This window comes from Coregonus clupeaformis, chromosome 28 (genome assembly GCF_020615455.1).
Source record: "Coregonus clupeaformis isolate EN_2021a chromosome 28, ASM2061545v1, whole genome shotgun sequence".
In the NCBI taxonomy this organism is placed as follows: domain Eukaryota; kingdom Metazoa; phylum Chordata; class Actinopteri; order Salmoniformes; family Salmonidae; genus Coregonus; species Coregonus clupeaformis.
In genome coordinates, this window is record NC_059219.1 from 13,057,551 (window position 1) to 13,076,422 (window position 18,872).

At 41.5% G+C, this 18,872-nt stretch overlaps 2 protein-coding genes across 6 annotated transcripts; one reads left to right on the forward strand and one right to left on the reverse strand.

Annotated features, from left to right (window-relative positions):
- Positions 1–222: 222 nt before the first annotated feature.
- Positions 223–8,792, reverse strand: LOC121542647 (cleft lip and palate transmembrane protein 1-like protein). 4 transcript variants are annotated; one of them, XM_041852109.2, is made up of 17 exons: positions 8,356–8,792; positions 8,052–8,143; positions 7,703–7,883; positions 7,441–7,580; positions 7,187–7,265; positions 6,945–7,062; positions 6,741–6,835; positions 6,569–6,653; positions 6,103–6,206; positions 5,786–5,851; positions 5,531–5,581; positions 5,352–5,434; positions 5,215–5,249; positions 2,999–3,054; positions 2,853–2,897; positions 1,984–2,067; positions 223–1,545 (listed from the first exon to the last, which is right to left on the reverse strand). In XM_041852109.2, the coding sequence occupies exons 1-17, from the start codon at positions 8,611–8,613 to the stop codon at positions 1,513–1,515; spliced, it is 1,605 nt and encodes a 534-aa protein (XP_041708043.1). In that variant the 5' UTR covers positions 8,614–8,792; the 3' UTR covers positions 223–1,512. The 4 variants fall into 4 exon arrangements, with proteins under 4 accessions (XP_041708043.1, XP_041708042.1, XP_045064532.1 ...); XM_041852108.2 differs by having other exon boundaries at positions 1,952–2,067; positions 8,356–8,785; XM_045208597.1 differs by having other exon boundaries at positions 1,952–2,067; positions 8,406–8,784.
- Positions 8,793–8,901: 109 nt separating this feature from the next.
- On the forward strand, positions 8,902–17,095 carry mrs2 (magnesium transporter MRS2). Of its 2 annotated transcripts, none has more exons than XM_041852112.2 (11): positions 8,902–9,785; positions 9,905–9,969; positions 10,270–10,306; positions 10,490–10,602; positions 10,825–11,001; positions 11,681–11,811; positions 12,281–12,397; positions 12,752–12,904; positions 15,875–15,992; positions 16,236–16,349; positions 16,571–17,095. In XM_041852112.2, the coding sequence occupies exons 1-11, from the start codon at positions 9,596–9,598 to the stop codon at positions 16,637–16,639; spliced, it is 1,284 nt and encodes a 427-aa protein (XP_041708046.1). In that variant the 5' UTR covers positions 8,902–9,595; the 3' UTR covers positions 16,640–17,095. The 2 variants fall into 2 exon arrangements, with proteins under 2 accessions (XP_041708046.1, XP_045064534.1); XM_045208599.1 differs by having other exon boundaries at positions 9,696–9,785; positions 9,924–9,969.
- The last annotated feature ends 1,777 nt before the right edge of the window (positions 17,096–18,872 follow it).

Consider the following 18,872-nt stretch of genomic DNA (forward strand, 5'->3'; position numbering starts at 1 on the left):
CTAGTAATTTAACTTGTTGCTAGAATAAAATATAATCATCTTTGCGTTTCAGAAAAGCGCTATAGAAGACATGTATTAATATTATTAAATATTGTCGTAAGGTTTCATTTTGTTGGAAACAGAAGTCCATCCTGGTATCTTAAGTTACTTCAGATTCCAGCCAAGGGTCATGCTTGTTAACAAGCTGGCTTTTAATGTTCAGTCATGACAATGCAACAGAGATACAGGTAAATCATGTAATTGTCATAATTGAATCAAAGAGGAAAGGCATTCCCTAAACCCTAGTAGACAAATGTGATTCAAAAACATCACGCTAGCCTTTCTACTTCATTTTTAAAAGACCTTACAGTATCATGATTTAAAGTACAGTTGATTCCTGATAAGTGCGCATTGTAGAAGTGCAAAAACTCCATTAGTGCATTGTAGCTCAATAGTCCCATTTCAAATACATCATGGATACATACAGGATATGTGCATGTTCCAGTTAGCTCTCACATATTACAGTCCAAAGCCATTGAATTTATCAGGAGTTATAATATAATAATAATATGCTATTTAGCAGACGCTTTTTATCCAAAGCGACTTACAGTCATGCGTGCATACATTTTTTTTTTTTTTTTTTTTGTATGGGTGGTCCCGGGGATCGAACCCACTACCTTGGCGTTACAAGCGCCGTGCTCTACCAGCTGAGCTACAGAGTTCACTGTACTTCATGTTACTCCATATTTTGTACATGTTTCTATTTCCCCCTTTTAGCACCCATCTGTCCATGTACTATTCTCAAACAGAAAGTAGAAGACTGAAAGAACAAGCAGAAAACCGTACAGCAAGGAGCTGACAACACCGCCTCCTTGTGGACAATATGGAGTAGTGCAGGCAGGGCGAGGGGTAGCTTCCTGTTCGTAGGCTACATACTGGTTATATCTGGTATTATGGAGCAGTGCAGGCAGGGCAAGGGGTAGTTTTATGCTTCAGTAGGCTACATACTGGTTATATCTGGTATTATGGAGCAGTGCAGGCAGGGCAAGGGGTAGTTTTATGCTTCAGTAGGCTACATACTGGTTATATCTGGTATTATGGAGCAGTGCAGGCAGGGCGAGGGGTAGCTTCCTGTTTCAAATTTTAATGTCATGTCCACAAGTACAGTGAAATGCCTTTCTTGCAAGCTCCAAACCCAACAATGCAGTAATCAATATGTATCACTAAAAATAACCCAAGGTTCATGCTTCAGTAGGCTACATAAGGTCAGACATAACACATGGAAATATCAGTGGTTAATGATGAACAACACAGGGTTGACAGAAAATAAGCTGTATTCTCTACTTACAAAACTAATGATAAACTTTCCTAAAGGCTTATAATAAACCCGCTGCACCCTCAGAGATTCTCCCATGCTGTTTACAACCCCACCATGTGCAGGTATGTTTCCTTCATTCAACTCTGTTTTCTGGTGTTAACCTCAGTCATCATTGGGCTTTGAGTTTCCTGTGGTTGTGGTGGCATGATCCATACTCACGACATCTGGTCTTGTTTGTAGAGTAAAGCCTAGAGTGGGTGGGGGGCAGATAGATAAGTAAATGAATGAGATCACATAGTCAAAGACTCCAGCCACCCTAGTCATAAACTGTTCTCTCTGCTACCGCACGGCAAGCGGTACCTGAGCGCCAAGTCTAGGTCCAAAAGGCTTCTTAACAGCTTCTACCCCCAAGCCATAAGACTCCTGAACAGCTAATCATGGCTACCCGGACTAAATAAATAAACATTTTAGTCATTTAGCAGATAATCTTATCCAGAGCAATTTACATGACCAATTAGGATTAAGTGCCTTGCTCAAGGGCACATCGACAGATGTTTCACCTAGTCGGCTCGGGGATTCAAACCAGTGACCTTTCGGTTACTGGCCCAACGCTCTTAACCGCTAGGCTACCTGCCGCCACCATGTCCCACCCACCTCCTCTGGTAAAGGTAGACGAGAAACAGAACCTCATCCCTGAAGCAGCCCAGCTGGTGGGATGGGTGTGTGCTGAAGACACAGGCGAAGGCATCGTTGACCAATGTATTGACTGCCTGAAGAGAAGAAAGGCACAAGTGTTTTATTCTAACTCTGAATGAAACCCCAACGACACCCTATTCCCTACATAGTGCACTACTTTTGACCATGGTCCACAGGGTGCACTATGGAATAGAGGGCCATTTGGGATGCGTCCACAGTGTCAATGTGAAGAAGAACCGACAACTTGATGACACTAGTGTTAAGACAATTTCTATCCCAATGTTTCAAAAATGAAGTTATTACTCAGTCTGTATTCCAGAGGTTGTAAATCTCTAATAATCAGACCAAGCAGCCCAGCATACAATCATCAGGCTTTATTCATGAGAACGTTCTAAAACAAAATGGTCGTACAATATTTTTATATGCACACGTCAGAGGATAAATCCCACCCCTCTTTAGGCGGGCTGTTTCCACTGGAAAACTGCTCTCCTGACCATCAGGTCACACACACACTCTTCCAAGCCTAACAGTTTCTCTCCTCCCTAAATTGGGAGGCCTCTTTATCTTGGTTTCTCAGTTGTCTGTAGACAGTTCTCCTTGTCCTTTGTTATCTGGTCTAACTCCTACTCGCATTGCTAAATGGTAACACAATGTCATACTCTTAACTTGCCCTACGCTCACACTCTAACACATTTCACACAGTTTCAGGGTGTAATAATTAGTTTAACTGAGGGTGTGACATTTTAGTCATATCTCAATCACACATTTCTTTATCAACTAGATTGACTTTAGGTAAGCAGCTGTTTATCGCTCCAACAACAACGAATTATACCATAAAACGGTTACTGTTGCTACTCACTTTATACATCAATACGTTCCATTGCAAATGGCCCACAGACTTCAACTGAAGAAGAAGAAAAAGAAGAAAGAAAATGTGAAGAATTGTGTCAAAATCTAACATTTTACTCAGGGCCCATTATGCTCTAAATTTCAAGTAGGACAAACCTTGAAGTTAATGAACAGCTGAGGAGCCATAGAGAGGAATCCAAAAGCATAAATCCCTGCAGGAGGAAGCCCAGTTTCAGTTGGAAATATTGATATTACCCACTAATACAAATGTAGGATCTTAATTTGACCTATATTGTCACAGCAAAATAATCCTGCAGCAACAGGATTTGAACGTTTAGTCCATGTTGCTTGATCGGTGGTTAGGCTATTAGCTGGCCAAAGGTAGGCTACATCAAAAGTGCAATAATGTTAATATAACTGTCTGTTAGTGAGGGTTTTCGTTAATTTATGTAAATCATGAAGCTTATTTGCATTTCGTACGGTGTAGGAAAATTCTCAGCAACAAAATAGTGATCAAATTAAGATCCTACATCTGTAGCTGCTAATAAAAAAAACATATTGGCTGTGAAAAAGTAGCCTTGTGAAACCAGCCTGATATCTCGATAGCTCACATTCTGTTTCACTTCACAGTGAAACAAATAGTGAGTGGTGTTCAGTCTGCTTGACCAGGCTAGTGTTAAAGATCTATATAAAATATTGTACAGTGGGGAAAAAAAGTATTTAGTCAGCCACCAATTGTGCAAGTTCTCCCACTTAAAAATGAGAGAGAGGCCTGTAATTTTCAACGTCAACTATGACAGACAAAATGAGAAAATAAAAAATCCAGAAAATCACATTGTAGGATTTTTTATGAATTTATTTGCAAATTATGGTGGAAAATAAGTATTTGGTCAATAACAAAAGTTTCTCAATACTTTGTTATATACCCTTTGTTGGCAATGACACAGGTCAAACGTTTTCTGTAAGTCTTCACAAGGTTTTCACACACTGTTGCTGGTATTTTGGCCCATTCCTCCATGCAGATCTCCTCTAGAGCAGTGATGTTTTGGGGCTGTCGCTGGGCAACACAGACTTTCAACTCCCTCCAAAGATTTTCTATGGGGTTGAGATCTGGAGACTGGCTAGGCCACTCCAGGACCTTGAAACGCTTCTTACGAAGCCACTCCTTCGTTGCCCGGGCGGTGTGTTTGGGTTCATTGTCATGCTGAAAGACCCAGCCACGTTTCATCTTCAATGCCCTTGCTGATGGAAGGAGGTTTTCACTCAAAATCTCACGATACATGGCCCCATTCATTCTTTCCTTTACACGGATCAGTCGTCCTGGTCCCTTTGCAGAAAAACAGCCCCAAAGCATGATGTTTCCACCCCCATGCTTCACAGTAGGTATGGTGTTCTTTGGATGCAACTCAGCATTCTTTGTCCTCCAAACATGACGAGTTGAGTTTTTACCAAAAAGTTATATTTTGGTTTCATCTGACCATATGACATTCTCCCAATCCTCTTCTGGATCATCCAAATGCACTCTAGCTAAAAACCAGACGGGCCTGGACATGTACTGGCTTAAGCAGGGGGACGCGTCTCGCACTGCAGGATTTGAGTCCCTGGCGGCGTAGTGTGTTACTGATGGTAGGCTTTGTTACTTTGGTCCCAGCTCTCTGTAGGTCATTCACTAGGTCCCCCTGTGTGGTTCTGGGATTTTTGCTCACCGTTCTTGTGATCATTTTGACCCCACGGGGTGAGATCTTGCGTGGAGCCCCAGATCGAGGGAGATTATCAGTGGTCTTGTATGTCTTCCATTTCCTAATAATTGCTCCCACAGTTGATTTCTTCAAACCAAGCTGCTTACCTATTGCAGATTCAGTCTTCCCAGCCTGGTGCAGGTCTACAATTTTGTTTCTGGTGTCCTTTGACAGCTCTTTGGTCTTGGCCATAGTGGAGTTTGGAGTGTGACTGTTTGAGGTTGTGGACAGGTGTCTTTTATACTGATAACAAGTTCAAACAGGTGCCATTAATACAGGTAACGAGTGGAGGACAGAGGAGCCTCTTAAAGAAGAAGTTACAGGTCTGTGAGAGCCAGAAATCTTGCTTGTTTGTAGGTGACCAAATACTTATTTTCCACCATAATTTGCAAATAAATTCATTAAAAATCCTACAATGTGATTTTCTGGATTTCTTTTTCTCAATTTGTCTGTCATAGTTGACATGTACCTATGATGAAAATTACAGGCCTCTCTCATCTTTTTAAGTGGGAGAACTTGCACAATTGGTGGCTGACTAAATACTTTTTTCCCCCACTGTATTTGTGTAATCAATTGATATTATTTTCAAAACATAACCCCCAAGGAGGCTTGATAGAGTATGTGTAAACTTACCACTGACAAGGCTGTTGATTAACCATGAATAGTAGCTGTCAAAATACATGTGAATATTAGATACGTTGATGATCAATGTCCTCATCAAACCTATTTATTTATATTTTAAATACAATTAAATTCCAGAATTGTCTTACCTTTTATACCTCAGGTATACCAGAGAGAAGATGGATCCACTAATAGACAGAGGGTACACTAAATAAGACAGGCATTTCATTGCCTAGAAAAGGGAGAGCTGCATTAGAAAATACTTGTCTGCTTGATTTATTGTATTAGTGTTAAGAGGAACCAAACATACAACTAATTCTGCACTTACCTGTGTGTCATGTTGTGTAGTCTTTCTCTCTGATTCATCAAATTTACCAACCTGAAGACAACCAGTTTCAAAGAATAATGAAATAATTCAGAGTTTACACAACTGTTTTTTACGCTAAAAGATCAATTTAATTCGATATATTTTTTCAATAACAGATTCTTAATTAAAACCAACATACACTCATTGGCCCTCCATGAATGCAACGTGAATAAACCATTAAGAATAAACAATTTATATACATTTTTAAATACTTACATGAACTATAGACCTAGACGTTCTCCACTGTAGCTGTATTTTGGAAACCTTTTTGACCTTCCATACCTATAGGGGGAGAAGAAGGAATTAATGAGCTCTGGTAAGACATTCATGTCTCAAACCTCACTAACCAGTGGGTTGTCTTATAAAGTTCTGCCATGTACAATATAAACTACTACTATACATTAAGAACAGCAGGCAGGCAACACTGAACCTTCTGCCATCCCCGGCTACGTTTGACAAAAAGCACCAAAAAGCATTGATTATTTTTATTGATATTCTAAATCCTTTCCAAACTGCTGATTCGTGGCAGATACCTCAATTATGATTCCTATTCCAACAGGAATGAGAACTAGCAAGCTGCTTCGTTCCTCCAGCATTTTCAGGAAAATCACTATGGTGCTAAAGCATCTCCACAGCACTGGAACAGAACAGCATAGAGAAACAGATAGAGCTGGGTTAGTTCTGAGGTAGATGGGAGTAGATCAGTAGATTAGTGTTTGTGGGCGGATGGTGGGATTATCCAGAGACCCTGCTTGGATAACTATCTGTATGGTAATGATACCCAAATCCACACAAAGACCAAAGATCTGTCCCAAATGGTACCCTATTTCCTATGCAGTGCACTATAAAGGGAATAGGGTTCCATTTGGAACGCAAATCAAGCCTTACAACTCATTTTCCCTAACTCAGTTAGGAAATTGGCATGAAAACTTAGATGCATAAATAAGAACATGACATGCATTATTATAAAGATGTATTTTACCCCTCCCTCACTCTTACCTGCTTTTCGAGACATGCCCACCATGTTTTTCTTCTTCCTCCAAAAGCTTATGTCATTTTTAAAGGCCAGGAATTCAAATATGAACTGAAAAATTAGACAAATAAAAGAAGTGTAGATGGGTGTCATGATCTTTGTGATATAATTAATGTATTCTAATAGAAAATCACTTACATGGAATGCAGTCACCAGGGTAGTCAATGCTAACAGGTATAAGTTGTTGTCCACAAGAACACCTTTGATTTCATCTATATTCACCTCAGTGAACCCTGTAATAAATGAAGCAAAAAAGGTTTTTTACAAGAAGTTGACAAACGTACAGTATCTCAGTAGTTTAAAAAGGAGGGTTAAAGTTCAGGACTGAAGTAATAAACTAACCAAAATGTTTCAGTGAAAACATTACATCCTGCATGTGGATCCAGAAACGGAATTGCCTCAGTGATAGGCCTTCGTAGGATATTGTAAGAGGTAGTTTGGTTGTGGAGCCGTTAATCTCCTACAAACACACATTGTAAAAACAAGTATCCTCCAAGTCCTCTTTTTGAGGTATGTTTTAATGTTCTTGAAATTAGTATTTATATATAACTGTAATATATTTTACAAGAAGAGTAACATCTCACCATCATATCCTTTACCCTGACGCTGAGTTCATCAATGTGTAAAAGTGGGAGATATACCATCCTGTTCTCATCCTGAAATCTAAAACACAGGACAAAATATCTGAGATACAAAACATCAATATTTCTCACCATCTCTGTAGCTAGCTCTGCATAATGTGAGTGATGCTGTGCTATAAGTTTAGGTCTAATAGTGCACACCCACTCCCCAAATAAACACACTCACACAATACAAACATTTAATATGAGAGACTTACACTCTCATGTAGCGCCGGACATCACTTGGCAAGGTCCCTCTGTTGAAGGTGAAGTCCTCTGACATCATGTTTAGGGTTAGACGGGACCTCCAGTGAGAGATGGGTCGGTCTACAACTCGAGGAGCAGTGACAGCATGTTTCTGAGAAACGCAAGACCAGGACAAGCCATGAAAGAGAATCAAATGGGTCAACCAAACAGAGTAGTTAAAGCTGATATTTTCACAGTCCAGACTGAAACAGAGGAATTGTTTTGTTGTCTTACTTTGAGGATCTCTTTAGCAGAGCTGAGATTTCCTTTGGACAGCATGTAGGTGCTGAGCTGGGCAACATGATGGACCTGCCGGTTATCCTGCAAGGGAGACACTCCAAACTTGTGTACATAAACCAATGTGTGCAGAGTCCCGTTGTTACGTGTTGCCAATGGCAGGGATACATTCACCACCCTTGAATCAAGAAAAGCAATGGTGACAGGTGAGAGATTTCGGCTTCTGTCCCAAATGACACCATATTGTCTATATAGTGCACTACTTTTGACCAGGGTCCATAGGGAAAAGGGTGCCATTTGGGCTACAAGCCACATGACTGCAGATTTAAATGGGACTTCGGCCTACCTTTCAAAATTAGAATGTATGTCAAAGTCATCTATCTTGATGATGAGGTTGAGTTCACTGTCGTCAGGCCTCAAACTGGAGAAAATGCTGAGCTGTTAAAATAAATGAGACTTCTCATAGATTCAATTCAATTGATCTTTATGGGCCATGAAAGACACTTCTTGTGCACCATGGTCACTAATTAAATTGTGATGCATGAATTATCTGACCAAATACAATAGCTAAAGATGATTAATTGTACTAAAAACCTACCCTACATCTAGGGTTTCACTGCAGTATGTGTAAGACCAAGGCCACTAATTACCTGGAGACGGGGTCTTTCTGCAAGGTAGGAAGAAATGCAGTCTCCTTTACCTCTCTCACAAGGCTTGGTGTACACGAAGCCATAGATCACCCAGCAGGTGTGTAACATATACACGACGAACACTCCTAGTAATATCTTTGTCAGAGAAGTCCTTTTGAATAGGTCCTTTGAACTCGTCGGCTTTGAATAGCACGAAGGGAACATACTGGTCTGAAATGTACAAATAATTAAAAAACGACAAAAACGAATGGTGGACATTGACAGCTAAAGCGAACGGTATGGTTCCATAAAGGTGCGTCACCGATGGTCAATGATATCATCAGAAAATATACAATTTGTCAAATCAGGCGCATCATGCCGCAAAGGCATCTTCCAGCAACCCAGAACTGTATCGAGGCAGCTCTGGAATACGCAGATGGTTCGGTGGTCTTGATGCTGAAGACGCCATGATAACGCCTCCTCGTTCTACGTCATGTGAAATACAGGGTGACGATTGGGTGACCACGGTGGTAGCCACAATGTGAAAACACAGCCCTCAATTTAATTTCTCTTCATCATAGGGAAATGAAATTTCGTGGATAAATTGGAAAATGTGTAGGATGTTTTGTTTCTTTGCCTGCGAACATTTACGGAAATCTCAAGTAGGGTTTTCTTTCTTTGAAGAACTTCATTGGTTGAAATGGATTCAACTTCTTTAGTTCAGGGTCATGCACGTGTGACTGTAACGCCAAAACACCCCGATGCCTGCTGGTTGTAGTTGCACAGAGCTAGATACCCCTTTCTGAAGGAGGAATCACGTTTCTTGGATTTAGCTATACCAGCTGTAAGCCTACTATTATTTGCTATTTTACTCACATCTGGCTCTTTTTGCGACTGTACGGCAGGTTGAGAAGTTCGTTCGGGAAGCACGAGCTAGTCTCCTGCTAGCAGCATAAAAGTTTGTTAGCTCATGTTAGCAGTTAGCTAACTTGCTAGCTAGCGCCTTGTTTGCGTGCTAACTAGGTAACGTTAGTTAAATAAATGTGCTCGCAACGGTTGCATGATTTTGCAGAACAAACCACTGGCTTTGTCCAGTGCTACGTTGCCAGGTGATCAATTCACTAGCTAACGTTACCTAGCCTATGTTAGTTATTCAGTTCCGGATGCAACTGGAATAACCAGCAATGCAACTGATCAGCTGGCTGGACTAGCTAAATAACTAAGGACACTTTGCTAAAATGCTGTGGTGGTGAACAAAGCAATGGAAGCTTGTTTCAAGTCGTTCGCGATGGGTGGTCTTCGGAGATCTCTGGAAATTAAATTCAGGGTCCTCACCTGCTGTTTGACCTGCAGAACAGTGAGTTGTTCCAGATCACCTTTAAAGTGCCAACTCTCCAAGCATCTGCCGGTGACGAGAGGGAAAGCAACACTGTTGCAATCAAGTCCGTCTGGTAGGTACTGTTATATTTTTACTGTTATGGTCTGTGATTGAAGGAGCCCTAGGTGGCTAGGCTTAGCTGCAACACATGTTGTTGTTGGCTAATGGATTATTATTTTGTTTAATTGGCAGCATATTTCATTCGCCATAGAGTAACTGAGGCGTCCCTCTCCAGTGTGGCTCCTGCTTTTGTTGTGGTAAGTGGGAAGTTTTGGTTGTGTCAATCATATCCAATTTGAAATTGTTATTCTCTCCAAAATGTTTTGTCTGTCGGCAGTATATATGGGATATGATCACTTTTGTTCAAATGTTTATCAACATTGACAATGCCAACATTCTACAAAAAGGTTGCTTCTGCAAAATGAAAGAAAAGTAAACCAATGTGTCATTTCAATTGTGACTGTCTATATTGTTCACCTGAGGGAGCTTGTGGAATGTACCTAGAAGCTATACAGCAAGATACTGGCTGTAGCTACCACTGTGCTTTTTTGTCATAGATGAAATTTGACAAAGATGGGAATGTAACCTCGTTTGGTAAGTATTGGAACATCTAACGGCCTCATTAGCTTGCCCATTATTTGTTTTTCTTTAGTTTTCTGTTCTCACGAGCACTACATCAAATGCAATTGTTTATTGTACGTTGTTACTGACAAGGTATTTGTCCTTCCTATATGTTTTGAGTCTGACCTCTGACCCCTGATCTGATTCCTATCTCAGAGAAGAAAAAGATGGAGCTGTATCAAGAGCTGAGTCTGCAGGCCAGAGACCTCAGGTTCCAACACCTCACCAGCATCAACGCTAGGAACAACAACATCATCATTCGCATGGAGGTAGCTACGTACTGTTTTTGTTTCGTGTTACATCGTTATGCTGAAGGTACTGTTAGCCAAACTGTTGCGTTTGTCACCTTTCGTGACAGCTAGCCTCAAATTATCTTCTAACTTTTAGAGAATGAAAAAATAAAGTATAAAATTGCACACTAGAAAAGACAGGTGACCGACCTTGACTTGTTTTTGCACCTGAACCGAGTCTATCTGTTCTTGTGTCTTCAGGCCTTGAAGGCAGTAGTGACCCCCAATAGCCTGTTGGTGTTGGATTTCCGAGGTCTGGGATTGGAGAGATGGCTGGTCCTGGAGTTGGCTCCACAGTTGAACGGGGATCATGGAGCTATGGCCACTCATTCACTGCCATTTGAGTTCAGAGCCCTTGAAGCTATTCTGCAGCATAGGGTAAGACACACGCTACTCAATCACTCATTTACTATTCATTTATCACAACAATTGTTCACACTTTATTTGGATTGTTCCATGTAGATGATCTACACATGGTTATACTATCAACAAACTATCTGTTGATAAGCAACTGCTTGCTAGGGTCAGGGTAATGGTTGAGTTTAGGGTTCGGATCAATCACATTTATTTATAAAGCCCTTTTTACATCAGCAGATGCCACAAAGTGATGTACAGAGACCTAGCCTAAAACCCCAAACAGCAAGCAATGCAGATGTAGAGGCACGGTGGCTAGGAAAAACTCCCAAGAAAGGCAGGAACCTAGGAAGAAACCTAGAGAGGAACCAGGCTCTGAGGGGTGGACAGTCCTCTTCTGGCTATGCCGGGTGGAGATTATAAGAGTACATGGCCATTAAGGCCAGATTGATGAACAGCAGAGTCAAATAATGATCAGTGGTTGTACAGGGTGCAACAGGTCAGTACCTCAGGATAAGGGTTAGTGGATAGTTAGTTGATATGTTGTTGACAGTTATTGAACATCAACAAACCATCTACTTGGGACTATCCAAATAAAGTATTAACCGGCAATTCTAAATGGATTGGGGTATATGATGTAATATGTGATAGCATGTCCAGCTGGTATTTGTTTATGCATGTATATGTCTTTGTTTTTGTAAAGGTAAACACCCTTCAGGCTCGGCTGAATGAGGTTCACCCTGTCATCCTGGACATTCTAGAGTCTCTTGTGGATCCTAAACTACTCTCTGCAGATCGCAGCAAACTGCATATACTTCTTCAGAACCGCAAGAAGTGAGTGGAAAAGCACTGACAGTCACATCATGATAACCAGCATTGCCGCTTTTGCGTGTAACGTTTGATTTATCTTATCAAGGCAGATCCTCTGTTATGGGCGTTGGGCCAGTAACTGAAAGGTCGCTGGTTCGAATCCCAGAGCCGACTAGGTGAAAAATCTGCCAATGTTCCCTTGAGCAAGGCACTTAACCCTAATTGCTCCTGTAAGTTGCTCTGGGTAGAGCATCTGCTAAATGACTAAAATGTATTGTAGGTGTAGAAAAGATTGACACCTATGGTCATAATTGGGCAAGGGCTGTTGTATGGATCTAGACATCCTGTACTAGAAGGCGTGGCTGGTTTAGCTCTGTGTAGTCAATCTCATTAACTTTCTCCATCCCGATTTGGGAGTCTTCCAACCGGGATTTCTGGGAATTCTGGGGAAAGTTACCAGAATTGTTCAACCCTACCTGTGTGTTCTGCCCAGCCTGTCAGAGCTGGAGACAGACATCAAGGTCTTCAAGGACAGTCTGTTGAAGATCCTAGACGAAGAGGAGATGATCGAAGAGCTTTGTGTCACCAAGTGGACGGATCCACGTGTGTTGTAGGTGAAATTTCAACATGCATATTTTGTAGACACATGGTACTTAATGAGATTATTTGTGTTCATTGTACACGTTTTTCATTATGTCTGGAGTGAGCTGACAACGGGAGGGTTTCTGTCAGGGGCCAACCTTTAGCTAAACCCTCTGAACTGCTCATTGGGCGCTGCACTGTGGCTGGCCTCTGGTCCAGCCTCTACAACCTAATGTGTGTGTGTGTATCTGAGGGGTTGGTACAGCAGAAGACACATTTCTCTCTCGTATGGATTAATAAAGTCTTCTTTTTTTTTTCTTAAGAGTTGTTGGATGAAGTCTTTATTGGTCTCTCTTGTTGTTGTGCGTGTCTCTGGAGGCAGTGAGGAGAGCAGTCTGGGCATTGATCATGCTGAGGAGATGGAGCTTCTCCTGGAGAACTACTTCATGCAGGCTGAGGAGCTGGGCAACACGACCAGGGAGCTCAAGGGCCTGATAGACGACTCCGAGAGTGTTATCTTCATCAACCTGGACAGGTATTGATGACTGAACCCGGACTGCGTCCCAAATCGCACCCTATTCCCTATATAGTGCAGTACTTTTGACCAGGGCCCATAGGTCTCAAAAGTAGTCCATTATGTAGGGAATAGGGCCGAGGACCCCTTTTGTGATAGCAAATTCATCAGGGACCCCCTCATAATCAGAAAACAACTAGAGTGAGATAAAAATAGCATACAAAAAGTTTTACTTTGACATTGGCAGCGCATGGCCGGACGAACGAAGTCTCAGGCCCTGGGAAGGAACATTTTAAAGCCCTGTCTATAGGCATCGGAAAGAACATTTAGCAGTTTTCAAGCTAATTTCCTGTAATTCTGCACATTTTGTCACAGGGCAGAGATTTTTTGTTGTTGCAGCTTTAACACTAATGTCCTGCAATTGTATACGTTTTTCCACGAGGCAGAGAGAAAACGTTGACGTTTTAAAGCTTCAATTAGTGCATTTGGGGAAAACAAGACATATTGAGCTCCAAATGTATAATTGGTGGAGTACTGTGAACACCAATATCCCTGTGAGCCTCCCAGGCCCATGTTGCCCAGGGTTAAGAACATAAATTGTAGATTAATATTACATTTTATTGTATTACACACTAAACTTACACTATCGGTCAAAGGTTTTAGAACACCTACTCATTCAAGGGTTTTCTTTCTTTTTACTATTTTCTACATTGTAGAATAATAGTGAAGACATCAAAACTATGAAATAACACATGGAATCATGTAGTAACCAAAAAAGTGTTAAACAAATCAAAATATATTTTATATTTGAGATTCTTCAAATAGCCACCCTTTGCCTTGATGACAGCTTTGAACACTCTTGGCATTCTCTCAACCAGCTTCATGAGGTAGTCACCTGGAATGCATTTCAATTAACAGGTGTGCCTTCTTAAAAGTTAATTTGTGGAATTTCTTTCCTTCTTAATGCGTTTGAGCCAATCAGTTGTGTTGTGACAGAAGATAGCCCTATTTGGTAAAAGACCAAGTCCATATTATGGCAAGAACAGCTCAAATAAGCAAAGAGAAAAGACAGTCCATCATTACTTTAAGACATGAAGGTCAGTCAATACGGAACATTTTCAAGAACTTTTAACGTTTCTTCAAGTGCAGTCGCAAAAACCATCAAGCGCTATGATGAAACTGGCTCTCATGAGGACCACCACAGGAAGGAAGACCCAGAGTTACCTCTGCTGCAGAGGATAAGTTCATAAGTTACCAGCCTCAGAAATTGCAGCCCAAATAAATGCTTCACAGAGTTCGAGTAACAGACACATCTCAACATCAACTGTTCAGAGGAGACTGTGAATCAGGCCTTCATGGTCGAATTGCTGCAAAGAAACCACTACTAAAGAACACCAATAATAAGAAGAGACTTGCTTGGGCCAAGAAACACAAGCAATGGACATTAGACCAGTGGAAATGTTGTCCTATGGTCTGGAGTCCAAATTTGAGATTTTTGGTTCCAACCACCGTGTCTTTGTGAGACGCGGTGTGGGTGAACGGATGATCTCCGCATGTGTATTTCCCACCGTAAAGCATGGAGGAGGAGGTGTTATGGTGTGGGGGTGCTTTGCTGGTGACACTGTCTGTGATGTATTTAGAATTTAAGGCACACTTAACCAGCATGGCTACCACAGCATTCTGCAGCGATACATCAGCCCATCTGGTTTGGGCTTAGTGGGACTATGATTTGTTTTTCAACAGGACAATGACCCAACACACCTCCAGGCTGTGTAAGTGCTATTTTACCAAGAAGGAGAGTGATGGAGTGCTGCATCAGATGACCTGGCCTCCACAATCCCCCGACCTCAACCAAATTGAGATGGTTTGGGATGAGTCGGATGGCAGAGTGAAGGAAAAGCAGCCAACAAGTGCTCAGCATATGTGGGAACTCCTTCAAGACTGTTGGAAAAGCATTCCAAGTGAAGCTGGTTGAGAGAATGTCAAGAGTGTGCAAAGCTGTCATCAAGGCAAAGGGTGGCTATTTGAAGAATCTCAAATATAAAATATATTTTGATTTGTTTAACACTTTTTGGGTTACAACATGATTCCATATGTGTTATTTCATAGTTTTGATGTCTTCACTATTGTTCTACAATGTAGAAAATAGTAAAAAATAAAGAAAAACCCTTGAATGAGTAGGTGTTCTAAAACGTTTGACCCGTAGTGTATTTCATGGATCCCTTGGCCAAAATGTGTTTAACCTGTTGTTAGGAATATTTATTTACATTTTTTATGTGCGAACCCTTGGAATAAAGTGGTATTTGGGATGCAGATTATGTATAGTGCAGGGAATGGGCAACTTTGATGGGGCTGGGGGCCACAAAAAAATCTGAATTCATCATAATGGGCTGCAGTGACTCGCGGGTCTGCGTACCCACCTCCATACCCACACATGCAGTCAGAGCCAGCCCTAGTCTTTTGGGGGCCCTAAGTGGAATTTTGTGTAGATAGCTGACCACTAGACTAACTTATCAGCTAAAAAAATGTAGATTGGTATGGGCTAATTGAGTGACTGACATAACGAGAAACTGCTGATTGCACAACCAAATAGCGAATTTGCACCTTGTGTATTCTAATATTGTAACTCTCAACAGTAAGTTGAGACCCCGACTGAGTTCCCCCCCAAAATTGAGCCGCAGGCCTACAAAAGGGGGGCTGCCAGTTAAGCATCTCTGGTATAGTGTAATCATCATGCTGCGCCCATACAAAATATGCTGGCAGAATTATCTGTACTGCTGATTTAACTGGCTTTTGGTAGACTTAATTTGTCCTGATGTCATTTGCTGTTCTTAGCTGCATTTCATGCTATCAGGGGAACTAGCCTATTTTTCCAACTGCGAACATGGTGTTTTCATTTTCTCCTGTTAATTGGCTTGAACAGCTCTGTTAGTCAGGCCTGGTTTGTCACCATCCATTTCCCTCTGTCCCCATGGGCCATGGCACACCCAGTCACCGGAACGTGATGATGCGTCTGAACCTGCAGCTTACCATGGGGACCTTCTCACTCTCCCTATTTGGCCTGATGGGCGTCGCCTTCGGGATGAACTTGGAATCCACGTTTGAGGAGGTCAATGATATGCGTTGATGATAAAGCTTTAATCTTATAAATTACACATGAGACAATTTAACATTGAGTTTGTTAACCTGGCAACACATGCTAATTGTAAACTAGCCAGCTGCAGCAACGTAATATGGCTGAATGGCAGATGAACCTGAGGTGAAGGATGACTGGCTCAGTGTGTGGTCCATAGAGATAAAAATCTCTGTTCTATCTAGTGTTATATCTATGGTGTCATGTTTGTTTCCCCAGGACCCCAAGGTGTTCTGGCTGGTGACAGGCTTCATGTTCCTGGGTAGTGGACTAATCTGGAGGAGACTGCTCTCGTTCCTTGGTCGACACTTGGAGCCTACCGTCCCACCACAGGTAATTGAATTGTTAATTTCATGATTTATTTGGATAGGAATGAGTATCATCTGATGCATACTAGTGTGTAACGTGTATAGCTCACTAATTGTCAAACCAGTCCCTGGGTACTGCATATGTGGCTGACTTCTTGATCATGCTTGCTCGGTGTTTTGTCTTGAGATTGTTCTGATGATTTCCATGACTTGTGTTGTTATAAAAACCCTCTTTCTCCTCCCTAGATCCCAACAGTTTGGAAGAGAAACCAAATAAACTCAAAAGGAGCAGAGGTGAAGAGTGGACTAAGATGATAGTTCCTTGTTGCACCACCGCTCTGCTGAGGAATCTGAACTGTTTGACTGTTCCCTCTCATTAAGAAGTAATTGCAGAGGAGTGCTTTTTCCCCCCCTTCATAATCTCAATATCAATTTTTGCCATTGTTTTAAAACTGTTGTAAGCAGTGTTCATGTATTTATTATCATGGATATATTATTAGCTAGCACACAGTATACCTCCAGCTGTATTCAAGAATACTGCACCAATTTTTACTGTCCAAAAACATGGTCCCACTCCCCCACAATACTACTGTTCACCAAAACCACTGTTCACAAAAGGTTTTCCCTGACTATACAGCTAATAAATAAAGGTATTGAGTACTGAACAATCTCAAACTTTTAAATAACTAAAACCCAAGATACACCATATATACAAAAGTATGTGGACAGCTCTTCAAATTAGTAGATTCGGCTACTTCAGCCACACCCGTTGCTGACAGGTGTATAAAATCGAGCACACAGCCATGCAATCTCCACATACAAACATTGGAAGTAGAATGGCCTTACTGAAGAGCTCAGTGACTTTCAACGTGGCACCGTCATAGGATGCCAACTTCCCAAAAAGTCTGTTTGTGAAATTTCTGCCCTGCTGGAGCTTCCCCGGTCAACTGGCTCAACCACAACAACGTCTCAACCACGAAGTGCTAGGCTACACAAACTCACAGAACTGGACCACTGAAGCACGTAAAAATTGCAAAACTCACTACCGAGTTCCAAACTGCCTCTGGAAGCAACGTCAGCACAAGAACTGTTCGGTAGCTTCATGAAATGGGTTTCCATGGCCGAGCCTGGAGTGGTGTAAACTCGTCGCCAGGAGAGTGGAGGCTGTTATAGCAGCAAAGGGGAGACCAACTCCATATTAATGCCCATGATTTTGGAATGAGATGTTCGACGAGCAGGTGTCCACATACCTTTGGTTATATATTGTAACTGGTTTGTATGTGCCAGTCACATACAGTAATGTAGTATGTATTTATTAGTTGTATCATTCACAAAATGATCACTGCCATGCTGTTTGTCATAACTGTCTTTCAATAGGCCTACTCATGCATAAAGAAGGAACATCTCTTCGAATGATGTCTCAATGTGATACCGTACCCCTTTATCATTAAGAGTCGAATGGAGGGTAAAATAGCCAATGTGTCCATATGTGAAATATTTAATAATTCTGGAAATATAGTGTAATGTGGGATATTGGCAGGCATTGTGGGTCTACACTAGTGGCTTTATTAATGTTTATAATGTAGATGTGTGCAAGTCGAGAAATGTTTATCTTATTATTGTATACTCATCAACTACAGCACTTAATATTGTAATGTCCACAGAATTGACATGAACCATAATGTCAGTCGGTGGGGGTGACTACTTTTACTCAACAACATCAGCCCAACATCACTCATCAGAAGAAAAAAAACTATATATCTCTGGTCAGATTACCTGCTGAAAGTATTAGCTAGGTTGTATCTTAAATTGTCTTTCTGAAATTCCTCACATCCTCTCGCTTCCTTCTCAACCGTATTGAAGGAGAAGGTCCAAGATCCCTCCTCTCAGACCTTCTCCAATGTGTTTTGAGAATGCGAGGAGAGAGGATGAGAGGAAAGATGAATCCAGAAAGAGCCCTAATTATGCAGATTCCTTCATTCTCTGCTTTACTACTCCTCATTACAGCTTTGCATACATCAGGGTTCTTCAATTCCGGTCCTGGAGGGCCGAAAGACTTCTGTTTTTTATTTCTACCTGGTAGTTAATTGCACTCACCTGGTGTCCCAGGTCTGAATTAGCCCCTGATTAGAAGGAGAGGATGAAAAACAGAGGTGTTTCGGCCCTCCAGGACCAGAATTGAAGAACCCTGGCATACATTATACAATTGACCTTCCATAGTACATGATTGGACCTTTATTTGCTGGTCTAAACCAAACCTGATCCTGGGTCCACGTTTTGGTTTTTGCGTTAGCACTACACACAGCTGATTCAAATAACCAACTCATCATCAAGCTTTGATTATTTGAATCAGCTGTGTAGTGCTAGGGCAAAAAACAACATGTGCACCTGGTGGGGGCCCCAGGACCGAGTTTGGGTAACCCTGGTCTAAACAGATAATGTTACGACAGCGGTCATTGTGTGTTTTCAGAAAACATCAACCTTTTTGATGCATCATAAAAATGCCTTTGAGCTGTTATGTGTTATTTAATAAAATCTAAATGACATG

Bases quoted from the DNA above. Each gene is read 5' to 3' on its own strand.
- mrs2 (XM_041852112.2), top strand. From the start codon at position 9,596: ATGGAAGCTTGTTTCAAGTCGTTCGCGATGGGTGGTCTTCGGAGATCT. The intron at 12,905-15,874 runs GTATTGATGACT...TGGCACACCCAG, and splicing joins ATCTTCATCAACCTGGACAG to TCACCGGAACGTGATGATGC. The intron at 16,350-16,570 runs GTAATTGAATTG...TCTCCTCCCTAG, and splicing joins AGCCTACCGTCCCACCACAG to ATCCCAACAGTTTGGAAGAG.
- LOC121542647 (XM_041852108.2), bottom strand. From the start codon at position 8,613: ATGTCCACCATTCGTTTTTGTCGTTTTTTAATTATTTGTACATTTCAG. The intron at 7,884-8,051 runs GTAGGCCGAAGT...TCTTGATTCAAG, and splicing joins ATACATTCTAATTTTGAAAG to GGTGGTGAATGTATCCCTGC. The intron at 2,898-2,998 runs GTTTGTCCTACT...CTTCTTCTTCAG, and splicing joins AGCTGTTCATTAACTTCAAG to TTGAAGTCTGTGGGCCATTT.